The sequence below is a fragment of the Vanacampus margaritifer genome, chromosome 20 (genome assembly GCF_051991255.1).
Source record: "Vanacampus margaritifer isolate UIUO_Vmar chromosome 20, RoL_Vmar_1.0, whole genome shotgun sequence".
Lineage (NCBI taxonomy): Eukaryota > Metazoa > Chordata > Actinopteri > Syngnathiformes > Syngnathidae > Vanacampus > Vanacampus margaritifer.
Genome location: NC_135451.1, coordinates 15,401,586 through 15,427,323, shown reverse-complemented (window position 1 = coordinate 15,427,323; position 25,738 = coordinate 15,401,586). Strand labels below are relative to the sequence as shown.

Sequence of the window (25,738 nt, the reverse complement as noted above, 5' to 3'; positions counted from 1 at the left end):
GGGGGGCTTGGTGGGGGAGGTCAATGGGGGGCGTCCCCTCCCCTATGCAAGCAGGCCCCAGCGCGGACTCTGACCGGCAGCCGCAGGAGCAGCACATTGGGGCTGAAGAGATCCGGCCTGCAGGCTGAGTCATGTCCCGGTCCGGATCAGCGCCGCCGCTCTAGGCCGGGATGGATCACAACCGCGAATCGGACCCCGACCCGGACGCGGACGACCAACTGGACGATGAGCAGGACGCTCTGCAGCTGGAGCGGCGCATGAGCGACAGGCGACGGGCCCGCTCGCTGCCCGCCTGCACGGCCTCGCTGCTGCTGGTCGCCGTGTCCGGGAGCGAGCGCCGCAAGCGGGTCCAGTTCGCCGACTCTCTCGGTTTGAGTCTGGCTAGCGTCAAACACTTCAACGCGCTCGAGGAGCCACGCGTGCCCAACAACGTGTTCTCCAGACATACTGGGCGTCCGGCGACGGGGGCGTGGCACCCGGACCATGACCCGGTGGCGGGAGGGCGCCTTGTGGCCTGCTTCGCCGAACCCGCGGACCCGGACTCTCGGGTTCGGATGCTGCGCGTGTGCCTGGAGCGAGTCTCCGTCACTCACTTCGACTTACGCGGCCACGTGCGAGTGCTGAGCGGGAGCGCGCGCGGGGAGGTGGGCGTGCGCTACACCTTCAACGAGTGGCTCTCACACGTGGACGCGCAGGCCCTGCTGGTGGACGCGCAGCTGCCGGGCGGCGGGGGCGCGCGCTACGGTTTCACCGTATACACGCCCCCCCATATGGAGGCCGGGTCCGCCGTGCACCTGGCCGTCTACTTCCGGTCCGACGAGGGCGAATTCTGGGACAACAACGACGGGCGAAACTTCACGCTGCGGTACCGCGCGCCCGCTTTGACGCCATCTCCTGAGCCGCACGACCGCTGAGGGCCGCTGCCAAGAGGAAGTGACGTCACATGGCTCGTCAATAAAAATACTCTTGAACCTAGTTTTTTCCTCCCAGGGGATTTTGTTCCCAACCCTCCCGCAAGTGCCACTGAAACAGATTTTTCATAATTCTACTTTTCAATACATTTCAACTTCTTAAAAGATCATTTGTACAGTTTGTATAATGTCACTTTGCGGAAAACTGAAACGACTCTCTCACTTGCAGTTCCCCAAATAAGAGGCCTAGCATGCACGCTTCAAGCTGTTTGTGTCATTCCCACCTCTTAAGTTGACTGTAAAATGTAAGAATTCATCTTTTCTGCCTCTTGTTCTTTCTGCTGCACATCTTCCAGCCGAGCTCAGCGCTGCCGGCATGTTGTGGCGCAAAGTGGTACTACACTAGGACTTGCCTGGCTACTCGAAAAGCCCTTCAAAAGCCATCACTGGGATTTCCATTAGTTGCTTGTTGTGCTAAAAAAATAAAAAAAACACTTTGCCATCAATAAGTCCCTATTGTCATTCAGAAGCCAAAAGTTTTTGTTTGTTTGGTTCGATTTCAAAGTGCGGCGACACCTCACACAGGCAAACAATGACAAACTTGTTTAGCATAAGTGAAATAAGTAAAAGTTTTATTCAAATAATTGATAATGATAATAAAGCGTTTACTCAGAAGCACACAATGATGTCACATTTTGTAACGATGATGCTGGTGTGAATATCAACATACTCTTAACATGTGCTATGTGATGATTTTGTAGCATAAATGACATGATAGAAGCCGCCTCAAAATGGCGTTTTGATGTCAGTGATGATCAGGAGAAACACGGTTTTAGCCAGCAGGGGGTGCTTTTGTCTCTCCATGTGGCACACAAGTCATTTTAGTGCTCAACACGTTAAAACAACGACCCCCGCAATCTGGTCAGGTGTGTGTGTGTGTGTGTGTGTGTGTGTGTGTGTGTGTCAAAACACATGATGTATGCGAGGAAGCGGGCCAGTCCTCAAACAACACGCCGGTCTATTATTAGCTTGTCTGCAAGCTGCATGGTCAGTCACCCACTTCACCTTCGCCCTGCTAACCTGACCCCGCCCACTTCCACCTGACCCCGCCCGCCCAGCCCTCTCCGCAGAGTCCACGTGTCCCGCAACCAAAACGTGCACTGCAATTTGTCTCATAAAGTGCTTTTATTATACTTTCTTCATGAAACATCCAAAGACTGCGGAAGGAAGCAGGACGCACCCACATTTCCCATGATGCGCCCGCCCACCTCACGAGCTGCAACCCCATTGGCTGGTGTGACGTCACGTGCTCCTCTTGTTATTCCACCACCGTCTTCTGGGCCTGGTACATGCTGCCCACGGCCACCTGCGCACGGGGAAAATCATGACATCAGCGGCAAGCCGGCATCGTCGCGGCATTCACATCAAATCATGACATCACATGCAATCACTCAAAGAGAATCACATGACAGGTATTGAATGTTTATTTGCCCTTCTGTGTTACTTGCTATTACGCAACTCTCGCTCTGTTTGCCATCACTGTGTGTGTGCGCTTGATTGATTTTGTGCTGTACACAAACAAGAGGAAAAGATAACCTACCCCCCCCAGAACAAATCAGTTCCACATGACCCCGTGCGCAGGGGTGCTTTGAGATACAAGCTGAATCAGTTCTGTCAACATACTCATAAGTCAAAACACTCATCTCAAATCCTTGTTCCCATGTAAATGAAAGGAAACGCAATCATGTCGTTCCAGCCTATCTGCCCCCAAAGACACACAAATGGTTGGACTTTTTTTTTTTAAATAACTAAAAATAGTCCTCTATAACATTGTACTTTAAAAACATAGCTTGATAATGCCATAAGAATGAAACGGTTTGTCCAATTCTATGTGCTCTGCCTGCCTTGGCCACCAGGAGGCGGTACAGCAGCGTTATATGGACACAGACAAAGATCAGTATTTATTTACAGGTAAAATTTGTTGAATCATTATTTAAATGCACTTTTTATTTACCTCTATTCATATTTAAGTAACTTGAAGTCTGAGTACACTAGCGAGTATTAAGTTGTAACTTTTGGGGAGTATTTTTGTAGACTTAAATAGTTCCTCAAGTAGTCTTTAAGTACATCTGCTTGAAGTATTTGGGTAACTTTTAGGGAGTATTTTAGTAGATGTAAAGAGTATTTAGTAACTTTGAATAAGTAATTGAGTGGAAATATGCAACAGTATTTTTGGAGGTACTACTTGCTGTCAAGTAGTTTTGCATCCACCTCGCTTGAGTGACCTCAAAGAGAACATGATGACGTCTGAAATCATCCAAAATCTCAAAAAAGTCAGTCTGAGGTATAAAGTGAGCGGAGAGAAGAGGTGATGATGTTGCTCCTTTCCATGACGTCACACTGACTTTTGCGCCACTCACAAGTATTTCTTTTATTGACTGGAACGAGTGGAATTGCTGCATGCGGCCACCAGGGGGCGCCAAGTGCTCACGGGACAGCGATGACGACAATTTCCGCCCCCATTGGCCGCTTTGTGCCGTAGGAGTGTGGCCTTATTTGCCAATCAGCAACGAGGGGCGTGGCCTTCATGGAAATCGCTGCGGCGGCTAAGAGACTTCCTCTGCCACCACACACGATGATGATGATTTTGATGAGGATGAAAATTACTTGTAAACTGAAAGGAAAAAAAAAAAAAAAGTAAAGCGCACGTGCTTTTGATCTTCTTTTTGTCCTTAAACGTCCACAAGCTTTCTTTGGCTCCTGATTATTTCAGAATTCATTTTTGAAGGTTCGTCAAGACGTGTCCGAAATAAAGTTTCTTGAAAAGTTGTCGTCATCTTTCTTGCTCCTCCTCCTTAGCGCGTTTCCACACGGCGTGTTTTGGTGCGTCTCGCCATCCTTTTCCTCTTTAAAAACGTGGCGGGGGCGAGAGGAGATCCCGAAAGTGATGCAATCGGGCTCCCACCGGCGACCGTTCTCCTCGCCCTTGTGTAAACTCATTTGTGACAGGAAATGAGTTGCTCGATTAGTCTACATTGGTATTTCTTTGACGCTGTTGCAAGGCGGACGGTTGACGGGGGCGTGTCCAAGTGTCCGCTTGTTATGCCAACAGTGTAGCTTTCAAGGTTAACTCCACTTCAAAATTATTCTTATAGCGTTTATTTAATGTTTTCTATTTTAGTTGTAGTTATTTCATTTGTTGTCAAAATAATAAATCTAATTGCATGACGATGTCTCTTTTGTACATGTCCCGAAATTTAGCTTGTTTCCTAAAATGTCCACTAAAACCCCTTTTTAGCAATTGGGGAGTTGCGAATGATGATTGTGAATGTGGCATTCATCATTCCCGACTAAACGTGTGTGTGTGCTCGCGCGGGTTTGGGGAGCCGCAGGGCGGGGGGGCTGCGGATTTCCAGTGACGGCAGGAAAGCGTAGGGGAGGGGGTGGTGTTGTTTGGGGAGGGGGGGGGGGGCGTCGAGGTAAGTCAGTGACGCAGTCGTTCACGCAGAGTGTCGTCCTACTTTCGCAGGCGCTCCGCTTCGTCTTCCCAAAAGCTCAAAGTGCATCAGCAAGCGCTGATTTCAATTCCGGCCTGCGGCGGACGACGTGCGTGTGCGAGCAAACGCGCACACATGCAGCAAACACACACACACACACACATCAACAGGCACACAAACACGGCCATTTGTAATAGTCCATGACCTGACAACACACGCACACACACACACTATCCTTGACGGCGTCTGCTGGAAGCAACCGAGAATGAACCCAAGGGCCCTGATGCATTATGGGAACAAGCTCAGGTGATTAGCCGGCCGGGGCCTGCGTGTGTGTGTGTGTGTGTGAGTGCGCACAAGTTTGTGTGTGAGAGGGACAGGTGGCGGGTCAGTAAACAGGTGCTCATCTGCATGCTAGTCATCATGCGGCTACGCTAGGGTGTGCGTGTGTGTACATGTGTGTTACCTGTCTTTGTATCAGCGCCAGTGACTGGCGGCCCTCCAGCACCAGCCTCTCCACCATTTTTGGGTCGTCCACATTCTTGTTGACACGGAAAGCGTCACGCACACGCCGCACTGCGTACGTCCTGGAACACACGCAGATAATTATTACGATTATTATTACATCTTCTCTTTACAGTCAATTGTCCATAGGTTTGTCCTCATAAAATTGCACCTTGAGAAAAATAGTTGAATTTGTTCTGTGACCATGTTTCGCCACCAGGAGGCAGTGCAGTAAAATGCTGTCACAGTCATTTTTTTGTAGAGGATAAAGAATATACATCTAATCTAATAATAGTATTAGTTATATCTTTCTACATTTGTTGCTCTATCTGTTACTTCTAAAAAGGTGATTCTGATAAATATTGTGTTAGGGGAATGAGAATTAAATAGCGTTTTCACACATCTCAGGCCAGTGCCACTTTGTCCTACAGCGCCCTCTGCTGTTGAGTAAAATTGAGGTCAAAGGTAGCACGCGCCGTTGACTTGGCTCAACTGTTGTCTGGGTTTGTCACAGGACATTGGCAACGCAAACCCAAGGGAACTTTGCCGTTCATTTCGGCCGACAGCAGCGGGCGGGTTAAAGGCCAAAATGTCTGCCTCCAGAGATGGCGGACAACGGACTCGATTCATCGTCTTCATTCTTATTCCCCAAATGGGCAAATGCATCCAATTCCTGACAATATCGCGTTGAGGCTAGTGGGGGAGAACATTCTTGGCTCAAGTTCCTCTTCGAAAGGCGCTAACAAAAAGTCTGCTTTCCCGTGAAAGCTGGCGGGGTCGCAGGCGGAGGCCGTCCGAGTTCAAACGACTCGGCTGTTGGCACTAATTTGATTTGTGCAGCTTGGGGATTGAAAACACACACTCGGCAGAAATCAATAAAGCGATAGCCAGCACAGGGAGTGTACACAGTGTCGGATGACTGTGTGTGTTAGCAAACACACACACACACACTCCCCATTACTGTATATCACATTTCATTTTTTTAGCCCACTCTGCATTGCAAATTTTGAAGCCTTTTTTTAAAAATTTTAAATGGTATTTTCAGTACACAGGCAAGTTCCAATTTAGTAGTACAGGCAGAGAAGGCCCCCAACTAAGTCCTGATAATTATTGTTGTAACAATGTCATAGAAAGAAGATCTGTGTTGAGTGTTGTAGAATTTACAATCACCATAGCACCTATGCTAATTTCCACTAGCTTGTCTACAAAGTGGGGAAAGCCTGAACAAAAGGGAATGGGGGCGGGGCGTTGTGGCTGAATTTTACATGAATTCCAAGTGGGGGGTCTTTTTTGGAGGGGGTGTAAAAGTGTTGTTAATTCAATGTGCCGCTTGCCCTGATGATGGAGTGGAGATGCGACACAGCTGGCAGATGCTCATTGACCTTGACAAGTTCCACTTCTTCTTCTTCTACTTGCGGGCGCAGCTCATTGAGCATTTAAGAGCGCGCCAGTAAAGCAGCGATGGGCCGGATTTACGAGGCGCCGTTAAACACCAGCGCGTACAAGGACATGATGGTGGGATGACGAGCCAACGGCTTTTATACGGACGGGATGGAGGGAGGATGAGGACGGCAATGAAGGGACGCAGAGAGGAAGATGGAAGGAAAGAGACTGTAAAGGATGGCAGGAAAAGTGAAGCGCAAGTTTGATGCTTGTGCTCTTGATGTCACAAGCGTCGTCTTCAAATACACATTTGTCACGCTTTCTTTCCTGTCACGTACGACACACATAATCGACTTATCTGTCAAATGATTTTTCAATTAATTGATTATTCAGATAAAAAAAAATAAAAAAAATCCATATTTGTAGCCCTTATTACACAAAAACAGGACGTCATTTCAAATTGGCAGTGCAGAAAATGCACAAATTGGTTTGATATGTAATGTGTTCAAATTGTCAGAGGGGAAGTCAAGGCAAAAATTTTCTTCACATAATGTTCTATGCGGCTTTACTAGTCTAAACCCTGCTTTGCGATTAATAGTGTGTTTGTGGAATATGAATTCAGCAGCATCATTTTATCCACTTGCTGTCGACTAAAAATTACATCACAGTGCCTAAGACAAATGTCACATGACCAAACCCAGAAAAAAGGTGAGTCATGATTGGTCCTTACCTGAGCACTTATACACTGTGATGCCCTTTCCAGTTAACAGCAAGTGGCCGCTAAGTTCATATTTCATAAATACAAATTACATAATCATAATAAGAATACCATGTTTAGCGTAGTGGGAAGCGCATAGAACAACAACATAAAAAACATTTTTTTTACTTGATTTCCCGTTAACCGTTTGGCCATGGCTGCCTTCAAAATTCCAAAATTGCTATTAAAACGGAATCATTGATTAGCACAAAAAAAAGCAACAACAAAAAAAAGCAATTTCGAGCCATGTAACATTCTGCTTTCAATCTCATAGTACACGTTTACTATGAAAATAAGGGCATTCTATTTTGTTCTATTGCGTAAATGTGGAGGCTGTCACTCAGTGACGTCTGATGCAAACAGTGAGAAGCTACATTAGCACGTAGCACGCCGCTGGCTGACATTCCCTTGAGAAAAAATTACGTGGCGAAAGCATGCGCGACTATCGACGAACACGTCTTACCTGTAATTGTACGAGGGGAAGTTATAACTTTCTTGTAGAAGCATCCTGTACAGAGAAATCACCTGCGCTCTCGAGGGCGCCGCCATCATGTTGCTAAGCTAACAGCTACAAAACATTGCCCAGCAGGCATTAGGACCCCACTGACAAGTGTGCCCAAAGAACGCCTGTCCCATTTAAACATTCGTGCCGCTGATTTTTGCCTTTTTGTTTTTTTTTCTGGCCAATTAAAATTATAATAACATCTTATTTGGTATAGTATTGGGCGAGCTATATGCATATATTTACCAAACTATAATTTAAACGACTACCTAAACATTCGGGCACGTAGCTACTAGTACACGGGAGGTACTGCCATACAGCGTTTGAAGGTAAGCCACCCTTGCTTACTTTACTATTATAAAATAAACGTTGAAACACAAACTTAAGTGTTTTACCGACATGCATTGGTGTGAGATTATGCGCGTTATTGCAACACGCCAAACAGCATATATGTCGATAACCATATCGCTTTACCCTCGATTGCCCTTAGTTGTTATTGATTGCTTGAAGGGAAACAGACAAGAGCTAAGAGGCTTTCACAGTTATTTGTTTCAAAAGCTAAAAGCGATAGATTAACTAACTGCTGTGGTCGCAGGTCACTGTCTGGGGGCCATGGAACGCCATCAAATGATTGTACTATAATTGGTATGTTTTATATTTGTCACTATTGTCAACATGTAACTCAGTTACTTCACTAAAATATTAGACAGTCCTCTTACTATGATGCAGTACACTTCTAATCGACACTCTTGCAAATTGCAAAGCACGCTACTAAACATGATCACGTTTGTAAATGAGCAATATTCGATACAGCTGGACACTGTTTGTAATAAAACAATTTTTTTCCAACATTTGTAATCACAGAGCGAGATTGTGTTTAGGGTGGGATATGCAGCTGTGACAAAACCAGGATGCACCTAACATGGACGAATGAACGCTGTCATTAATTCTGTTCTTGCAGAATTACTCACCGTTTCCTTGTTGAATGTTGAACAGCGAGAGCTCATTGATGCCTGGCATGTTGTGGCACAATGTGGTACTACTAAGTTGGGACTGCCCTAATATGTACCTTTACAAATCTGTTGGTAATATTTGGATGGCGCTTTTTATTGTTTTGTTTGTCAAACTTAAAGTCGGTCATTTATTTATCCCGTCATTTTTCCCCAGGAAGTTTTCTGTTCCTCGATGTTGGATTCTGCTGCAGTCATGTTGAGCAAATGACGACGCTGACCTTTCGTGTCAGCGATTTTACTCGGGACAAAATATTCTGCTGACGTCGCGCTTTGCTTCAGCCTGCAGGGGTCGCTGGCAGAGTCGACTTTCGGACATGATCCTCCGCCAGCTGCTGCGCCCCCTGCTGCCCCCTCTGGCCACATCATGCCGATGCGCCTGCACTCATGGCCCCGCCCTCAAACCCGCCATCGGCCAGGAAAGCGTTGAGGTGTTGGGCCGCGCATACCCGTGCGACGATTTCACCAACGTCACGCCGAAGGTCCTGGCCAAAGTGGGCCGCAACCTCCACAACCAACGGCATCACCCGCTGTGGCTCCTCAAGGAACGGATCAAAGCTCACTTTTACAGGTGCCATCACTTTTTGGCTGAGTCGGCAGAAAAAAAGCGCAGCGTTAATGTTCCATTTCAAAGTGGTGAAGTGATTTTATGATTCTGCCATTTTGTGACCTTTCCTCTTGAACACGCGCTCGCTCATTAGCGACCTGTCACTTTGCGGTCACTATCAATTATGTTTGTTGTGTTCTTTTTCTCATCAGTGCTTACACGGGTCGCTCGGGCAACCCGCTGTTCTCGGCCCACGACAACCTGAGCCCCGTGGTCACCGTGGAGCAGAACTTTGACAGGTCATTTGATTGTTTGATTGATTTACAGCATCCCGAGCAGTTCGTTCATCTGCTCACCGATTGATTTGATTGACAGCTTGCTGATCCCGCCCGAGCACCCAAGCAGAAAGCGCGGAGACAACTACTACCTGAACAGGTGAGCCGCCTCGCCCTGCCCTGCCCTGCCCATATCGTACCCGCGCCCTCTCACCTCTTCTCGCAGGAGCACCATTCTGCGCGCGCACACGTCTGCCCACCAGAGGGAGCTGGTGAGCAGCGGGCTGGATGCCTTCCTCTTGGCGGGAGACGTCTACAGGCGGGACGAGATCGACGCCAGCCACTATCCCGTCTTCCACCAGATGGAGGGCGTGCGTCTCTTCTCCAATCGCCAGGTACCAAAACTACACTTGCTCCGTTTTTGAGCACCAACCCACAATTCATTGCAGTTCTTTTTACCTAACAGAAAAAATGAGAATATGGACATGTGGAACTGCCAGTGTGGAGTAAACATTTTTGACTGGCAAATACATTAAAATGTACTTTTAGGCTAAATGCTAAAAACATAGCATTTGTTCCCATAATGCCATGGGATTTTGACTTTAAAAAACACAAAATTTTGTTTTAGACTCAGAGCAAAAATCTGAAATTTTGATTTTAGATTTCATTAGTTGGGCAAAAAAATTTACCAGGTGACAGCTTGTAACGGAAAAAAATGCTAAGTTGGGGCACTCCGAGTCCTAAGTCAAGGTAGCACCACAGTATTAGACTTTTTTTTTTTTTAATTAAATATGAAAAATCAGTAATTTTTAGTTTTTTTTGTGTCAGATATGCAGATTAACTCATTCACTCGCAGCCATTTTCAATGAAGCCATCCCCTTCACTCCCAGCTGTTTTACTGGATTTGGACTGATTTTGCAAGGCCCACAGAATATTGTGTTCCATTGCTATAAAAACATGGAACCTACCAAACGAAAGATTAGAGTCTCTTATTTCATCAGGAAAAAAAGTACATTTCTATCTGTTTCCGTTTTGCAGCAATTAGCATTAGAATGTAGCTACGTTTCATCACTATTCACAAATCTGTTTAGAACTGTGAGTGAGCTTTTTTTCAACATGGCCCTGGTTGATCTCTTTTGCTCTGCTGCCACCTGCTGGCCGTTTGTGTAATAACTACCTTTTTTTTTTTTTTTACCGTTCTTTGCAGTTGAGAGGCTGCATCAAAGCCTTCTGAATGCTCTACCATAAAAAAAACATAAAACGTCTTTGGGACACTAAAAACATTTAAAATAGAACGTATTTATACGTTTTGGGGAGAAAATTAGTTCAAAAACCAAATAAAGACTATTTGATTATTGACATATTGAAATGGACATAAGAAGTACCTACTACCTTTTGTGCTCAGCTCTTCTGCGACGTGGCCAACGGCGACGAGCTGAACATGTTTGAGGCGGCGGGTGGACGCAGGACGCCCCACAAACAGGAAGTCCACAGTCTGGAGGCCGTCAAGCTGCTGGAGTTCAACCTCAAACAAACGCTCAGCAAACTCGTCAGGCACCTGTTCGGAGGAGGTCGCGCGCGCCTCACCTCGCACGACCTGGCCGTCCCGCGACGCGGCTCCTCACGCGTGATTTCACCTTTCGTCTTCCTCGGCAGACTTGGAGGTGCGATGGGTGGACTGCTACTTCCCCTTCACTCATCCCTCCTTTGAGATGGAGGTGCGTTTCCGTGGCGACTGGATGGAGGTGCTGGGCTGCGGAGTCATGGAGCAGCAGCTGCTCAACTCTGGTCAGAACGCACACGCGCGCAGGCACACATTTGGAGTCAATATTTCAATGAATCGATGAGGAACTATAAATTATAAGAATAGAAAATTGCTATTAATTTCATGCAATTGTAAGGAGAAAAATGCTATATCAGGATATATAGGTCCTTCTCATTCTTTTCTGTGAGGGAAATTTTTATGTATCAAAAGTACAAGTGGTATCGGTACTTGGTATCGGTGACTACTCAATAGTCGCATACTCATAGTCTGAAGAAAGCAGTATCGAACATCCCTAACTTTTTGTATAATAATATTTATTGGTGCCATTGATAGGCCTTCTGCGAAGTCACCGGTCGTTACCCCGCCCACAAACACGCTCACTTCAAGTGAACTTCCTGCTAAATAGTGAGCTGCTTGCATGCTGGCTGCTGAACTGACTTCCTTACTTGTGCTGGCCCGCTGCTTGTTCCCATCAATAATTGATACTTTCCGACACTGAGCGAACGCGCCCATCAAGCGCACACCCCCACCACCGCGGCGCTCGGCGTTTTGACTGCCGCCGTGACACGAATACACGGGCCAGCAAACTCGGCGAGAGAGGCGAGCGGGCCAAAAATAGTTCAAAGACGCTCACGCGTTCATTCGTACGCTGCACGAGACGAGTGTGTTAGGCACCCGCGCGCACCTCCCCTACATCTCCACTGCGGCAGTGTGGCTGGTTGCCGCGGCAACGCGCCACATTCAACACCTCCCGCTTACACTCTCCATCCAATATTTCTGCAGCGTTGGGAGACAATAGAGAGCAAAAAAGTGAGAGAGCACCCGAGTGACTGCTGTAGAGCGGGTGGGGTGTGGAGGTGGGGGGGGGGGATTAGGATGGAGGGAGGAGGTGGCAACAGGGGACACCGGTTGGCGTGCGTCTTATTTAATAGTGTGACTGCCATATGTGGCGCCTGAGGCCCAGCGTGTGTGTGCAAGGGGGGGGGCGAGGGGAAAAGGACAAAAGGAGAGCAAGGGGTGGGCGGGGGGTAGAGGAAGTCCGGAAGACGAGGAAGGGGGGAGTGTGATGGATGGCGGAGGAGAAATTAAACATCTTCATTAATTCACTCAGAAGCCGCTAGAAGACCGAGTGGTTTTCCCTCTTATTTATTCATTACACTGCGCGTGTGTGTGCGCGCACGCGCGTGTGTTCATTATGCATCTTTTTGTACATAGAATATGAATGTGTGTGCATGAACATAAAACACACACGTGTGCGTGTGCGTGTGTGTGTGTTTCCCAGGGGTTTCCCTCCCAACAGATGGGACTTGCTAATGGCCACGCCTCCTGGCCAAAAACCCGATTTACACACACGTCCCAGGGGACAAAAAAAAAAAAAAAAGGGGAGGGTGCTGGTGGGATAATGCGTGCGTGTGCACGTGTGTGTGTGGTTAGTGAAATCTGATTTAAGTCGTGTTGGTGACAATTAACAGGCTCTCAAAGCTGTCACCACGGGCCCTTTATGTGTGTGTGTGTGTGTGTGTGTGTGTGTGTGTGTGTGTGAGGTTCAGGTGCTTCCTTTGGCTCTTAATCCCCCTCCTGAATAAATCATGTGCGCGCCCATCCGCCCATGTCTCCTCATCCTGCCGTCATTAAGCGGCGCTTCATTTCTCACGTTGAAATTCTTCTTGTGATGAGTCAGGTTTTTTTTTTTTTCTTCTGAGCGCTGGATGGGAGGCTGACGGAGGAGAAGACGGGATGGAAAGGAAGGATGGAAGGATGGATGTCCGTTGCCCCTCCTGTGCGTTTCCACACTTGTAATGAGCCGCCTTCTCCTGAACTTTGACCCTCGTGTGACAGACAGCTCTCTATGCCCCCCTCATCCGTCCATCCTTTCATCCCCACATTCCTCCTCCTCCATCCCTCGCTCTGTCTGGCACCCGAACACCCACTGGAGAAAATGACTGGTGTCCAGCTGGTGGTCCACCCCCCCTCCCCCTTCCCCCAACCCCGCCCCACCACATTCCCAGAGGGCCTGAGGTGACAGCTTTGAGAGGCTGTTAATTGTTCCCGACATGACTTTAATCAGATTTTACCTTCTTGACACACACGCAAGCAGAATGTGTATCAGCATTGTTTTGAATTAAGACTAAAATTATTTTTGGCCGGTTTAGGGTGTAATTGAAAAAAAGTGGCTCTATCATGAGCACAAAATGCAAATTTGTACCCATGAAGTTGTTGCAATGTGCACACAAAATACAAAACAATACCTGGACATCAATGCCACTTTTATTTTGAAGTTGTTCCCGGCAGTGCATGTTGGCGGTGTCTTGACTCGTCTTCCTAACCGTAGTTGGTGCCATTTTATGTCGCCATCACAAAATGTTGCCGCCAATATCAACTTATCATCCTGAAATCGTAAAAAAAAAAAAAAAAAAAAAATTAATTACGCTGATTCAATATCAATGTTTGCCAGGAAACGGCGAAAGTGTGCTGAATTATCCAATATAAAATTATTCACAGAACATACATTACTCAATATATGATGAAGAAAATGGGACTCTCAGACTCCGACATTTGTCTCCAATGCTTACAAAACACTACAGACACTTATTGCTTTATGGTTATGTACTCCGGTTATGTATTTCTGGACATAAGTCTTAGAAAAACTTTCCGCTATTTTGGACTGTAGGATACCTTTATCTCCAAACTTGTGTTTGCTAGGTGACCCTAACAACAACTGACTTACCACATAAACAATTTCAATCTACACTTGTAGCCCTTACTATCGCTAAAAAAACAATTCTTGTTAACTGGAAAAATAAACAAACTCTGAATATCGACCAATGGTCTAACCTCCTCATAAATCACATTTTAATGGAAAAAATATCTGCCTTAAAAAAAAAAACAAATATCAAAATTTATAGAAACATGGTCTACGTATATAGAATTTTTTAACCTAATTCCGGTTACTTAATTCTGTCTGTTAGCGAGAGCCACTACATCGTGATAACTTACATTGATGTTTCTGCATTTGGCAATTTATTATTATATTATATTATATTATTAGTATGGGATTTTTTTTAATGGGCTTTAGGTGAACTGATGAATAGACACACGCTCGCACGCACACACACGCACATACACATACTCACCCACATACAAAAAATATATATATATATATATATATATATGTGTGTATATGTATATATATGTATATATATTTAAAAAAAAAACATTTATTAATTTTTTTTTAATTGATTTGTTTGTTTGTTTGTTTTAAAAAAAAAGGAGAGCAATGATGATGTCAAATCGAATGAACAATACTGAGCTCTCCTGAAAGAAAAAAAAAAAAAGAAGAAAGTGTGCTGAATTTCTTCAAGTTGGTCATGGAAATGACCATAAATGAGAATTTTCTCGCATGTGACCACAATTTCAATTTTCTTCCCACGTTACGTCTGCCGCTCCGTCTCGCTAAAATCATCAAAAAAAAAATAAACAACATCTCTGACTGAGCATTTCGGTGTGAGCGCGTGCGTGGGGGCGTGTGCGTGCGTCTAGGGGGTTCGCGAAGGGCAGAGCAAACATTTGTTTGTGCAGCGATCCATCTCAGCAGGCCGCTGTGTTCCATAACAAACAGTGGGGGGAGGCCTTAGAGCGTGGGGGCGGAGCTTTGCTGCGGCCGCACACGCACAAAAGCACCTGATGTCTGACGCAGACTCGCCCGTGGGTATGATGAGCTACGCAATCGACCACTGTGCTGCGACATGACATCCTATCGTCGTCATTAGCGTTAGCATTAGGATTAGCGTAGTATGTCACGGTGGCCACGCCGCCCGCTTGACAATGAGCCTCATGAATAATCTGACGCGTCTATAAATAATCTCCTCCTCACGTCGCGCGCTTGCAAAGAGTTTAGCTAACGGTGAAAGCCTTAAGTGTCTTGGCACGCCGCCGGAAACATCTCGTCTCCTTTGAGGCCGTCGCGTCGTCGTGACAGGCAGGCTCCTTCAAAGCGCCTTTGAGATGCTAATAGATCAAAAAGTCACTCATCAACGTCCTGCGTTCAAAGACGTCAACCCACACGGGACGTCCAATAACACTTTTTTTCAGACGGATACTCGATTACTTGCTGATACCACTAGTACTTTTCATACATCAAATTTCAAATAATTGCGAAGAAAGATATTTTTCCTTTCTTTTTTTTTGGTGAGGTTATCCCATCACTTCACTTCGGCGGAGTTCAACGAATTCAGTTGAAACTGGAGTTTGTTTTGGGACATTTTACTTAACCACATTGTCAAACTATCGCAAAATGCTAGCTGCTATGCAGCGATGAAAGCATCCACAAGAGGGCTCTAAAACAACAAAGCAAAGATCACATGACGATTTTTTAATGTGTCAAACTGTCGCAGTGTAGCGCCAACTACTGACGAGGAGGACTTGCTTGGTCAGATTTTTTGCTTGCGGCTGGTATCGGCAGCCTTCACGAGTACCCGATATATTGAAATATGACATGATGACAACTAGGGGTGTACCAAAAAAAAATCGATTCTCATAAGAATCGCGATTCTCATTTAGTACGATTCAGAATTGGAGCGCTGTTCATGTTGTACCCGGTTTGGCCACTGGGGGACAGTGTGGTTCTACGCGGTCTAATACACTGTTAAGTTGTAGCCACATTAGAGAAAAGAAGGAAAAAGTCACGATCACGTTCCTTTCCTCCACGCTCCTTTCCTCCACGTCCAACAAAAGTAGGTTTTTTTTGCAGTGTGGTACCGTTCTTTTGAGTGATAAAAGTGCCGCGAGTCGCGCGCTAATTAGCATTAGCGAGTCAGACTGGAGTAGATCATTACAATTCCTTGCACATCTATAGATTGAAGCAAAAATCATTGTCAATCAAATCTTTTTAAATCAAAAAGCGCTCTTAATCGAATATCGATTCTGAATCGAATCGCAGACCCAGAAATCGGAATCGAATCGTGAGACATTCAAAGATTCCCACCCCTAATGACGACGACGACAACGATATTGTGTCAATTTTAATTAATACCACAATATTGCGTTATCGTTACATCTATACTGATGACATCATCATCATGCTGACGCCCCGCAGCCAATTTTGTCTCACAGCACTGCCACGCGTCTTTGTAGGTCAGAGGGATGAACACAATCTCCTGGAGAAGGTAAAGGTGAGTACACGCCATGTCGACATCATCTCGCAAGTCGTCGTACGCGAAACGTGTGATCCTTGCCGCAAACATCCAAGACATCACGCACACCTGTCGTCGTCGTCGTCATCACAATCGTCATCATCGCCATGTTGGCCTTCCTCGCCACCTTCTTTATCATCCCTCCGTCAACACCGTCCGTCATCCTCACCCTCCTGTCGCACTTGACGACGTGCGTGTCCATCTGCGTGTGTCTGACTCAGCTGTGTGTGCGCGTGTCACGTGGCGATCCGAGTGGGTGTGATGAAGACATCAGCGCGTTTTAGTGATGAAGACGTCGGCGTGTCTTAATGAGCGCCGAAGACGTCTACCTCAGCAGCGTTTGATGTGTCCCAGGGGACGTGGTGGGTGGGCGGAGCCGGTGAAAACAATGAGATGAGATGATAATCAGGACGTGATAGCTTGATCAAGACAATCAAACCAACTCTGGGAGAAGCGGAAAAAGGAGGAGTGCCTTGTGACTTTCTCACTTGTGAAGGATGTGCAGCAAGGTCGTGATGAGAAGGCTGAAGGTCACGGGCGCCATGTTGTGAAGGACAAACGTAAAAACGTGTCACATGATTGCTGTGGGCGGGTCATATGGGCTCTAGCTCAGCCGCGACCAGTCACGCGGATAAGCGCTGTAAAAAGGATGGCGTGTCACTCCCGCATCCAAGTGAAGCTCCTGGCGGGGCGCGGCCCACGTTTGCGGCGGACAGATGGCGAGGCCGGCAGGCGGCACGTTTGCCGAGATGTCGCGGACTAGAGAGAATTTCCTTCTGCCGCCGCTGCTCTCGCACGTCTTTATCCACTTTGTTGTCAGCAGAGGGCGGCGTTTAGGTGCCATCTGCGCACGCTGTGAGCGCCACTTCCTGTCACGCCGCTGCACGGCACATCAACGATGTCACTTCCTGTGTGCGTCCTCAAGGCTGACCATGGGCAAGCGGGCAGTGATTGTGAATCGGAGTGGCAATGCTTGTTTGTCTCTCTGTGCCCTGCCACAATTTGGATTTAGCCCCAGGTGCTAGCGAGCTAGCTAGCTAGCTCCCATGGTGCTCGTTTACCTGCTAGGGAGCTAGTTAGCATGAGGGGCTAAAGCCAAACAGTGGCAGGGTTTTTACTTTCTGGACCTGGATTTGCCACCTCTGCCTGCGACCAATCCATTTGTTTTTGTATATTTGAGGTTTTGTCAGCTTTATCTTGAGGTCCTGAACTGAAGACTCAACATTGTACGCCAGAACTTTCTGGTAGAGAGCAGAATTCATTGTTCCATCAATCACAGCAAGTCATCCAGGCCCTGGAGAGGCGAAACAGCCCCAAATCATCAGCCGGACTTGACTGATGCTATGAGTTTCTTCTACACATGAAATGAGACACACCCCTTCCAGAATATTCCAATTTCCTTCCAGAATATTCCAATTTCCTTCCAGAATATTCCAATTTCTTTTGGTCAGTCAATAGAATATTGTCCCAAAAGTGCTGGGGATCTTTTTGGTCAGCAGTTTCACCAACGGGAGACGTTCAGATATTTTTCGATGATGAGTTGTAATTTTAAACTTCCATGTTTTCTCTATTCATGGCTGACACTTTTCACCGTGGTTTGCAGGCGTCCTTGCGATTTTTGTCCCCAGATGCATAGATTCATTCATTCTTGTCCAAAAAGGTGATTAGGTGCAGCAACTTTTTACTTCTTAAAAAAAAACAACATTTTGGGTAATTTTTTTGGTCCAATATCTGAATTAGTTTGATGGTCTTAAAAATAATATAAATATTCAAAAAGCTATTTTCCGGCGCTGTAGTTGTCCGCCATATTGTTCTTTGTGTTGTCGTTTGTTGTCAGCCGGCGCGGCCAACAAGGTGGGTTGGGCGTTCGGACTGGGCCTGGAGCGTCTGGCCATGATTCTGTACAACATCCCCGACATCAGAATGTTCTGGAGCCAGGACGAGCGCTTCCTCAAGCAATTCCGCGTGGACGACATCCATCAGGAGATCCGCTTTCAGGTAGCCTGACCGCCTCCTGCCTGTTTTTTTTCCCCATCAAGCATTTCCTGGCGCAGGATGAAGATGAAGGTGACCCGGTAGCGCGATTGATCAAATGCTTTCCTGGAAAGCTGTGCGGGGATCACGGCTCATCTCCTGCTCAGTGGCAGTGCGCCGGTCCTGGGCGCCACCTCTCCACCCCCCCCCCCCCCCCCCGCGGCCGCGTGGAGGGCCCAATAAGCGCCTAATCAACCGCAAATGCTCACACACTGAACTGCACCTGCTAAATCCCGCTACCTCTTTGCTACTGAAGTCAACGGTTGACATTGAGGAGGAGGATGATGATGATGATGATGTTGTGTGTGTGTGTTTGTGTGTTTTGAGGCGCTGAGCAAGTACCCCGCTCTGTACAACGACATCTCCTTCTGGCTGCCGGCGGCGGGCGAGCGGGCCTTCCACGTCAGCGACTTCTACGAGTTGGTCCGCGGCATCGCCGGAGACGTGGTGGAGGAGGTCACGCTGCTCGATGACTTCACGCACCCCACGTGAGCACACACACGAGCGCGTTACGCGTGCACTGCAGAGGAAGGGAGGAAGGAGGAGACAAATGAGGGGGGAGGTGACATTTAGAGAAGAAGGAAAAAAGTTGACATTTGGAGAAAAGTGTGTGTTGTGTGTGCGTGTGTAGAATCAGCCACGCCCACCCCATCAATGAGTGAAAATCGTGATATAGAAATAGCCTCTTAAATACTCTCGGGGTGTAGATATTTTTATAGCAGAATTAAAATTACACCCAAAACAAAATAGTTACTAACTGTACAACAACACAAATCAGCAAAATGGCGGGACCATTTTCTTTGTATTTAATTCAGTGATGCCTTCTCATACCACTAGAGGGAGCCCTAGTGGACACTTTGAGAATCGCTGATTTACAGTGAGTCAACTAAAGCTAGTGTTGCTCGATTATGAAGAAAATAGTAATCGCGATTATTTTGGTACTAATTGAAATCACGATTAAAACGATAATGAATTTTGTGTACAAAACAAGAAAATGTTTAAACGTAAAAAGAAAAATATTAAGACAAACTAGAAAAATTCCCGCGGAAATTTTGAATGGGACTGCTGACTCTTGTAAATGAGCTGAACAGTTTAAAATTTAAACGACTGGAATCGGGCAAGAAATGTGGAAGTTAACCATAATCAACATCAACTAAAAGTATCTCACTGTCCCTTTAAGAAACATGCACATTCACGCACACACATTGGAACTCTTAATATACTGACGTCACGCACACACATTCAACTGAAATGAATGACAGACGCACACCTCGAACAAAAGCCTCTCACGACTTAACGGTTCAAGATGCAGATCCAAGAAATGGCTCGCAAGGGTTTGGGGAACGCGAGCATGTTCTCATTTACTTAATCGGATGAAAAAATGACCAAATGAGAGCAGGTTGAAAACTAAAGATAGGCAAAAAGTCCGACTTCTCCTCGCTTAAAGTGAAAATAAAGGTACTAAATGACACCTTAGCCAAATAAAAGTTAGTTTGTCTGAAAGAAGAGACTTGTCACTACAAAATGTGAGAATTTGAGGTCTAGTGAGCAAAGATTGTGGCCATGGTGACGAGTTGAAGTGAAACTTTTGGAAATAGATGTTTTATTTCCCGCCACTCAAAGCCTAATTGCTCCTTAAGAAGGCTATTTCAGTCACTGTCTTTGAACCCGCACAGGGGGGAGAGCTTTCATTCCTTAAAATAAATTTCTTAGCCTTTTGTAGGGCTTTTTAAAAGCATTTCAGGTGGTTGTTCGGTGAACAATAATTCATAAAAACGTTCCGTGTTTTCCATTTGAAGACTAGAATAAAATTAAGACCCGGCCTGAAAAGGTATGTTTACCGAAGATATTTTGCGGTTACATATTTTCTGATGTACAGAAAGCACATACAAAGAAACTGGTCGATGCTCTTAAGGAGGCCAGGATAAGAAGTGATTTGAATGCGTAAGAGCATACTTTTGTTCCATCTTAGCCTTTTGTAGGGCTTTTTTAAAAGCATTTCAGGTGGTTGTTCGGTGAACAATAATTCATAAAAACGTTCCGTGTTTTCCATTTGAAGACTAGAATAAAATTAAGACCCGGCCTGAAAAGAAACTGGTCGATGCTCTTAAGGAGGCCGGAATAAGAAGTAATTTTAAAATTTAAATGACTGGAATCGGTCAAGAAATGTGAAAGTTAACCATAATCAACATAAACTAAATTTTAAGAAACATGCACATTCACGCACACACATTGGAACTTTAACATACTGACGTCACGCACACACATTCAACTGAAATGAATGACAGACGCACACCTCAAACAAAAGCCTCTCACGACTTAACGGTTCAAGATGCAGATTCCACAAATGGCTCGTTAGAACGGCAAGGGTTTGGGGAACACGAGCATGTTCTCATTTTTTTAATCGGATGAAAAATGACCAAATGAGAGCAGGTTGAAAACGTATAATTTATCAGAAATGAAAAGAGAAAGGCGCCTGAAATTAACATGTAAAAGACAGGCAAATAAGTCTGACTTCTCCTCGCTTAAAGTGAAAATAAAGGTACTAAATGACACCTTAGCCAAATAAAAGTTAGTTTGTCTGAAAGAAGAGACTTGTCACTACAAAATGTGAGAATTTGATGTCTAGTGAGCAAAGATTGTGGCCATGGTGACGAGTTGAAGTGAAACTTTTGGAAATAGATTATTTTGGTTCCCGTCACTCTAAGGCTAATTGCTTCACTCTGGCACTTGCAATAGACACCAATGAAAGAAGGCTATTTCACTCACTGTCTTTGAACCCGCACAGGGGGGAGAGCTTTCATTCCTTAAAATAAATTTAGACACTGAGCTAAAGATGGGAAAAATTGATACAAAATGAGCTAAAATTCATATCAGCCGGTAAACGTATGCGCGCGCAGCGTGTCTTGGAAAAAGGTGCTTGATCTGTAATTTGTCCCCCCTTTCTCCATTCATTTCCTATGGGACTTTTTTGGGAGTTTTTGGGGAATTGCGTCGCCATGGTAACTCGGAATTCCTAGAAAAGTAATGCCGCACCGAGTCAGATCGAGCCGCATCGTTTGATACCTCATTTGTCCCGGTGCGATCTACGGTACGGGCCGCATTTTTGCGGAAAAATCTGGGGATTTTCTAGGGTGGAGAGTAATATGTGCTGCTTTCAGCAGTCCCATAATTAAAAAAAAAATTAAACACTATAACTAGAAAAATTCCCGTGAAAATTTTGAATGGGACTTCTGACTGAGCGGAACCTTTTGGATGAAACAAAATTTCATAAATTTGTTATTTGAAAATTTAAACAACTTTTTTTGACGATTATGCTGATTTAGTAATTGTGGAGTGTAATAATTGAAATTGTAATTGAATTTTGATTAATTGCACAGCCCTTACTAAAGGCACTATTTCATGAAATAAATCCGAAAAAAATATGTTGGAATTCATTTTGGGGGGAAATAGCTTCATAAATGCAACAAATGATACAGGAATGAGTCATGATAATGTATATGGACAGACAGACATGCTGATATGGGAGTGATAGAGAATAAATGTAATCAAGTTTCAAGTGAACGGAATCGAGCACAAGTGCAGATTAGCAATCGCTAACGAGCCATTAGCCGCGATTGGCTGACATGTGACACCATAATGGACCCATGGACTTCCATCTTGGAAGTGCAAGCGCAATCGATTGGACCCGGTTTCACGAGATGGACGCCCTCGTGTCGGCTCTTCCACGCGCGCACGCACATGCGGGAAGTGTTGACTTCCTGTTGTGACAGGAAGTCATGAAAGTGAGCAAGCTAAACCCACAGGTGCTTGAAAGGCTCGTTAAAGGTCAAGTGGAGCGCTTAACCAGCAATTAGCACTCGGAAAATGGCGGCTTCATTATTCATGACGCGCGCGCACGCAAATCACAGCACAAAAAAATGGCTCCCAAATTTTTTTACACTGCAAGACGGACGGACACACACGCTTGCAGTGGGATTGTGTGTGTGTGTGTATTGATCTCCATGGTGGGGGTGCACATGTGGATAATGGCGGCGTCAATTATTCAACAGACGCACACACGCCATACAGTACATTGACTGGTTGAATCTATGTGCGGATGTTGAATAATTAAGCGGCGCTGGAGGGGTTGCGGGGGGGGGGGGGGATTAAGGATGAATGAAGAGAGTGAGAGAGAGAGCCATCAATCATGTGGTGTGTTTCAGGAGCGGGAGGCGGAGCTTGTGCTTCCGCCTGGTTTACCGCCACATGGAGCGCACGCTAAGCCAACAGGAAGTGCACGCAGTTCATCGCCAGATACAAGAGAGGGCCGAGATGGAGCTGGGCGTCGAGGGACGCTACTAAACAGTCAAACTTTCCAAACTTTTGCCGATTGTTGTCGAGGTTGCCAAGCTTAACGTGTCCACACCTTATCATAGTGAAATATCAAGTAATATAAATCTATATGAATATGAAATTCATTGCATATTTGGAAACTTTTTGAATGAAATGAAAAAAGTCTCAAAGACACCACCTGACGCTCATATTGATGCTACAGCTTAGCTAGTTACTTAAATATCATTTACCTAGCTAGTTAGCTACACCCTCAGGAGATGCCGCCAGACTAGCCATGTGGAGGATACCTCATTGTTAGCAACTGGATGCTAACATGCTAAAGCTATAATGTTCGGCTTGAAAACTTCTAAACTGTAACGAGAACCTTTATTGGGAGTTCAAGTGTTTCCTGGCATCCTTACATCAGTGATGATCTCAACTTTTATGACCAAGCAAATGTTTCCAAATAAATCATCAGAACGATACCAGATGTTCAGTGTTTGTTTTTTTTTAAGCATTATGGTGAGTTAGCTATTAGTTAGCATTTGCTCTCAGGGCTCATCAGACTAGAAGAGGAGCTCCAACCCTGCTACAAGCAACATAAAGTGGAAGGCAAAGAGAAACATAAAGTGGACTTAAAGACAAACAAGAAGTCCCAATGCCGAGAGTTTCCGAGCGGCGACCACCTTTCAACTGTCGACTGTCTCTTCTTTAGCCACAAAGTTGGCATCAAGCTAATTTTTGTATTTCTTCACTTATTAATGGTGATGATTGTCGTAAACAGTGCCTCCATATATATATTTTTTTAGCCACTTCCATTTCCCGTTACCCTGGCGATACATGGAGCCTGAGCTGTTTAGTTTGGCTTCCATAGTTACCAGGTCTTTATCATGCGTGTGTTGCCATGGTAACGTGTCCTCCACATTCCAGGCTGCTTGTTGGCGTTCTTAGGAAAATTGTTGCTGAAGGGGGCGGAGCTTGCTTCAGTCGTGACTTAGCTCGTTAGCATGTGTCGCACGGTTCAAAACAGAAACGTTCACAGGAAGCTTTTTGTCATCTCACCAAGAAGACTTACCGTTTCCTGTCGAGACAGGAACCTGAGCCAGTCGCTCGGTGCCACCACATATGAGGTTCTTTCTGTTGGGGCTTCCAAAAGGCGGGCGGGGGGGGCTCTTATTTTTAGTAGCGACCCACTTTCCTCCCTCGAGCGATGCTGCTGGAAAAGGTTTGACAATAAATAAATAAAAAGGAAACATTTTCACATCTCCAGTGAGCCTAAAAAAATACTAAATGAAAGGTAGTTCTTGATTTATTATTGTAGAGGTAGCCTAATGTGTTGCTTTTTTTTTGGTACTATGACAGTAATTGGATTGATTCAAAAGGCACATTACCTCAAATTGTCCAAAAGCATACAAGCAGGTTACTACGTGAACATTCCAGAGATATTAATGTAATAAATTATGAATAAATAAATACAATTGAAGAAAACAACAGGAACACTTGAAGCTTATTCATGACGTCACAGTTGTACGTGCAAATCGAGTCCGGTGAGCACACAGGTGTGCTAGTTATCCTAACCTCAAAAAACGTCCACCTTTGCTTCTTTAAGCTGTTTATTGACAGACACGCCACTTTTAGTTGTGTCAAACTAAACACACCGGCTTACATGCTTTCATACAATCTATACTTTGCTTTCCAGCATCGCTAGCTTATGGCTAACACACAATGCTAGGCTCTTAAATTGCTCCAAATATTAATAACGAACATTCATGAGCAAACACTGCATCAACATACACACACATGTAATGGAACAATACTCACCAGCAAATATTCCTCCAAATCTGACATGAAAAGTTAAATTAATAGTTACATTTGAGTTCCATGGCAACTTTCTTTCTTCTGCTATATTATCCGAACGACACGTGCACCACACTGCCCCGAAGAGGCCAAGACATGAACAGCAGGAAAGTACACGTCTGACAATCTTTTTTTTTTTTTGCGTCGTACAATACTATTGAGTATTAATGAACATTAATATGTTGACAATTAGTGGAATGTCCTTTTAGTGTCTATTTTACCTTCTTTGTTTATTTATTTTTTCATTATTGTCGCTTGGATACATTTTGAATGATTTTTTTTTTCTGATAATAAAATATTTTGTGTGCGCTTTCCTGCCATGTTCACCGACTGTCATTGTTTTGGGCAAGAATGTAACATGTTCGTCAATGAATCTCCAACGTTTTCGCTCCAAGTAGACGTTTACGTGCAAATGATTTCGTCGTCAAAAAGAAAAGTGAGATGATTCTTGTTCTTATGAATGTGATTATGAGTGGAGCAGGCGCCTGCAGGGCGTGGTCGCGAGTAGGTTGAGGCCAGAAGAAATCTCGCGGGATTTCCCATATGAATATTTAATGAGCTGCTTTCTTCCTGCAGGCCTTAATTGCGTCTTCAATTATTCAGCAGGCTCGCTTCCAGGAATTAGTCGGCGCCCTACGAGACGTGCAGTTGCAGTCCTCAATGTCGTTAAAAAAAATAAAAATAAAAATGTTTATGGTTGTTTGCTTCGTCTCCCCCTCATATAGGATTTAAATATTGTGCATAGTATATTTGTCAATAAAACATTAATTTTGATGGTGACATATTTTTCACACGCCACGTAAGCGTCATGAAATATGAACACAAATGTTCACATTTGGACGCTCAACAATAAGCTATGTATTAGGTCAAATTACGTCACGGTTGTGCGTTTATTCCATTCTGATTTTTGACGTTTAGAAAAAAAAACATTTCGTTGTTTTCTTTTTCATGCATGGGAAACATTTCTAGTGGGATTATTTCATGTAAAAATAATAATAAATGTGGGCCGATTTGCTACCCTAACCTAATCCTTGGGGGAGGGGGGGCTTTTGAGGCAGGCCTAAAAGACAACCTCCTCACATTTCAGAGGTCGTAGGTTCGAATCCGGGCTGCGTTCTTCCGGTGTGGCGTTTGCATGCAACCTTAATTGACGCCGCTGAAAATGTCCGACCTTATTTGTCTGTGTCTGT

The 25,738-nt window shown here is 45.2% G+C and overlaps 3 protein-coding genes and 1 long non-coding RNA gene across 8 annotated transcripts; 2 read left to right on the top strand and 2 right to left on the bottom strand.

The window, feature by feature from the left end:
• The first annotated feature begins 36 nt into the window (after positions 1-36).
• On the top strand, positions 37-1,420 carry ppp1r3g (protein phosphatase 1 regulatory subunit 3G). Its single transcript, XM_077555042.1, has one exon. The coding sequence runs from the start codon at positions 171-173 to the stop codon at positions 912-914; it is 744 nt and encodes a 247-aa protein (XP_077411168.1). The 5' UTR covers positions 37-170; the 3' UTR covers positions 915-1,420.
• Positions 1,104-7,664, bottom strand: lyrm4b (LYR motif containing 4). Of its 2 annotated transcripts, XR_013289788.1 has the most exons (4): positions 7,516-7,664; positions 4,875-4,995; positions 2,152-2,277; positions 1,104-1,385 (listed from the first exon to the last, which is right to left on the bottom strand). XR_013289788.1 is itself a non-coding variant. In XM_077555044.1 (3 exons), exons 1-3 carry the CDS (start codon positions 7,602-7,604, stop codon positions 2,230-2,232), a joined length of 258 nt encoding a protein of 85 aa, XP_077411170.1. In that variant the 5' UTR covers positions 7,605-7,664; the 3' UTR covers positions 2,078-2,229. The 2 variants fall into 2 exon arrangements, 1 of the variants encoding a protein (XP_077411170.1); XM_077555044.1 differs by lacking the exon at positions 1,104-1,385 and having other exon boundaries at positions 2,078-2,277.
• Positions 4,684-23,181, top strand: fars2 (phenylalanyl-tRNA synthetase 2, mitochondrial). 3 transcript variants are annotated; one of them, XM_077555038.1, is made up of 10 exons: positions 4,684-4,714; positions 8,847-9,135; positions 9,324-9,410; positions 9,487-9,546; positions 9,613-9,781; positions 10,792-10,957; positions 11,043-11,174; positions 18,181-18,341; positions 18,705-18,865; positions 22,583-23,181. In XM_077555038.1, the coding sequence occupies exons 1-10, from the start codon at positions 4,699-4,701 to the stop codon at positions 22,719-22,721; spliced, it is 1,380 nt and encodes a 459-aa protein (XP_077411164.1). In that variant the 5' UTR covers positions 4,684-4,698; the 3' UTR covers positions 22,722-23,181. The 3 variants fall into 3 exon arrangements, with proteins under 3 accessions (XP_077411164.1, XP_077411166.1, XP_077411167.1); XM_077555040.1 differs by lacking the exon at positions 4,684-4,714 and adding an exon at positions 7,674-7,883; XM_077555041.1 differs by lacking the exon at positions 4,684-4,714 and adding an exon at positions 8,054-8,199.
• Positions 9,622-24,664, bottom strand: LOC144040663 (uncharacterized). 2 transcript variants are annotated; one of them, XR_013289789.1, is made up of 6 exons: positions 24,513-24,664; positions 23,767-23,904; positions 18,720-18,897; positions 13,401-13,540; positions 10,779-11,171; positions 9,622-9,845 (listed from the first exon to the last, which is right to left on the bottom strand). It is a non-coding gene; the product is annotated as an uncharacterized LOC144040663 (long non-coding RNA). The 2 variants fall into 2 exon arrangements; XR_013289790.1 differs by having other exon boundaries at positions 9,700-9,845; positions 23,767-23,907.
• Between the last annotated feature and the right edge of the window lie 1,074 nt (positions 24,665-25,738).

Excerpts from the sequence above, each read along its gene's own strand:
- ppp1r3g (XM_077555042.1), top strand. The coding sequence starts at position 171 with ATGGATCACAACCGCGAATCGGACCCCGACCCGGACGCGGACGACCAA.
- fars2 (XM_077555038.1), top strand. Across the intron at positions 11,175-18,180 it reads GCAGCAGCTGCTCAACTCTG|CCGGCGCGGCCAACAAGGTG; the intron begins GTCAGAACGCAC and ends GTTTGTTGTCAG. Across the intron at positions 18,866-22,582 it reads GATGACTTCACGCACCCCAC|GAGCGGGAGGCGGAGCTTGT; the intron begins GTGAGCACACAC and ends GGTGTGTTTCAG.
- lyrm4b (XM_077555044.1), bottom strand. The coding sequence starts at position 7,604 with ATGATGGCGGCGCCCTCGAGAGCGCAGGTGATTTCTCTGTACAGGATG. Across the intron at positions 4,996-7,515 it reads TTCCCCTCGTACAATTACAG|GACGTACGCAGTGCGGCGTG; the intron begins GTAAGACGTGTT and ends CGTGTGTTCCAG. Across the intron at positions 2,278-4,874 it reads TGGCGCTGATACAAAGACAG|GTGGCCGTGGGCAGCATGTA; the intron begins GTAACACACATG and ends CCCCGTGCGCAG.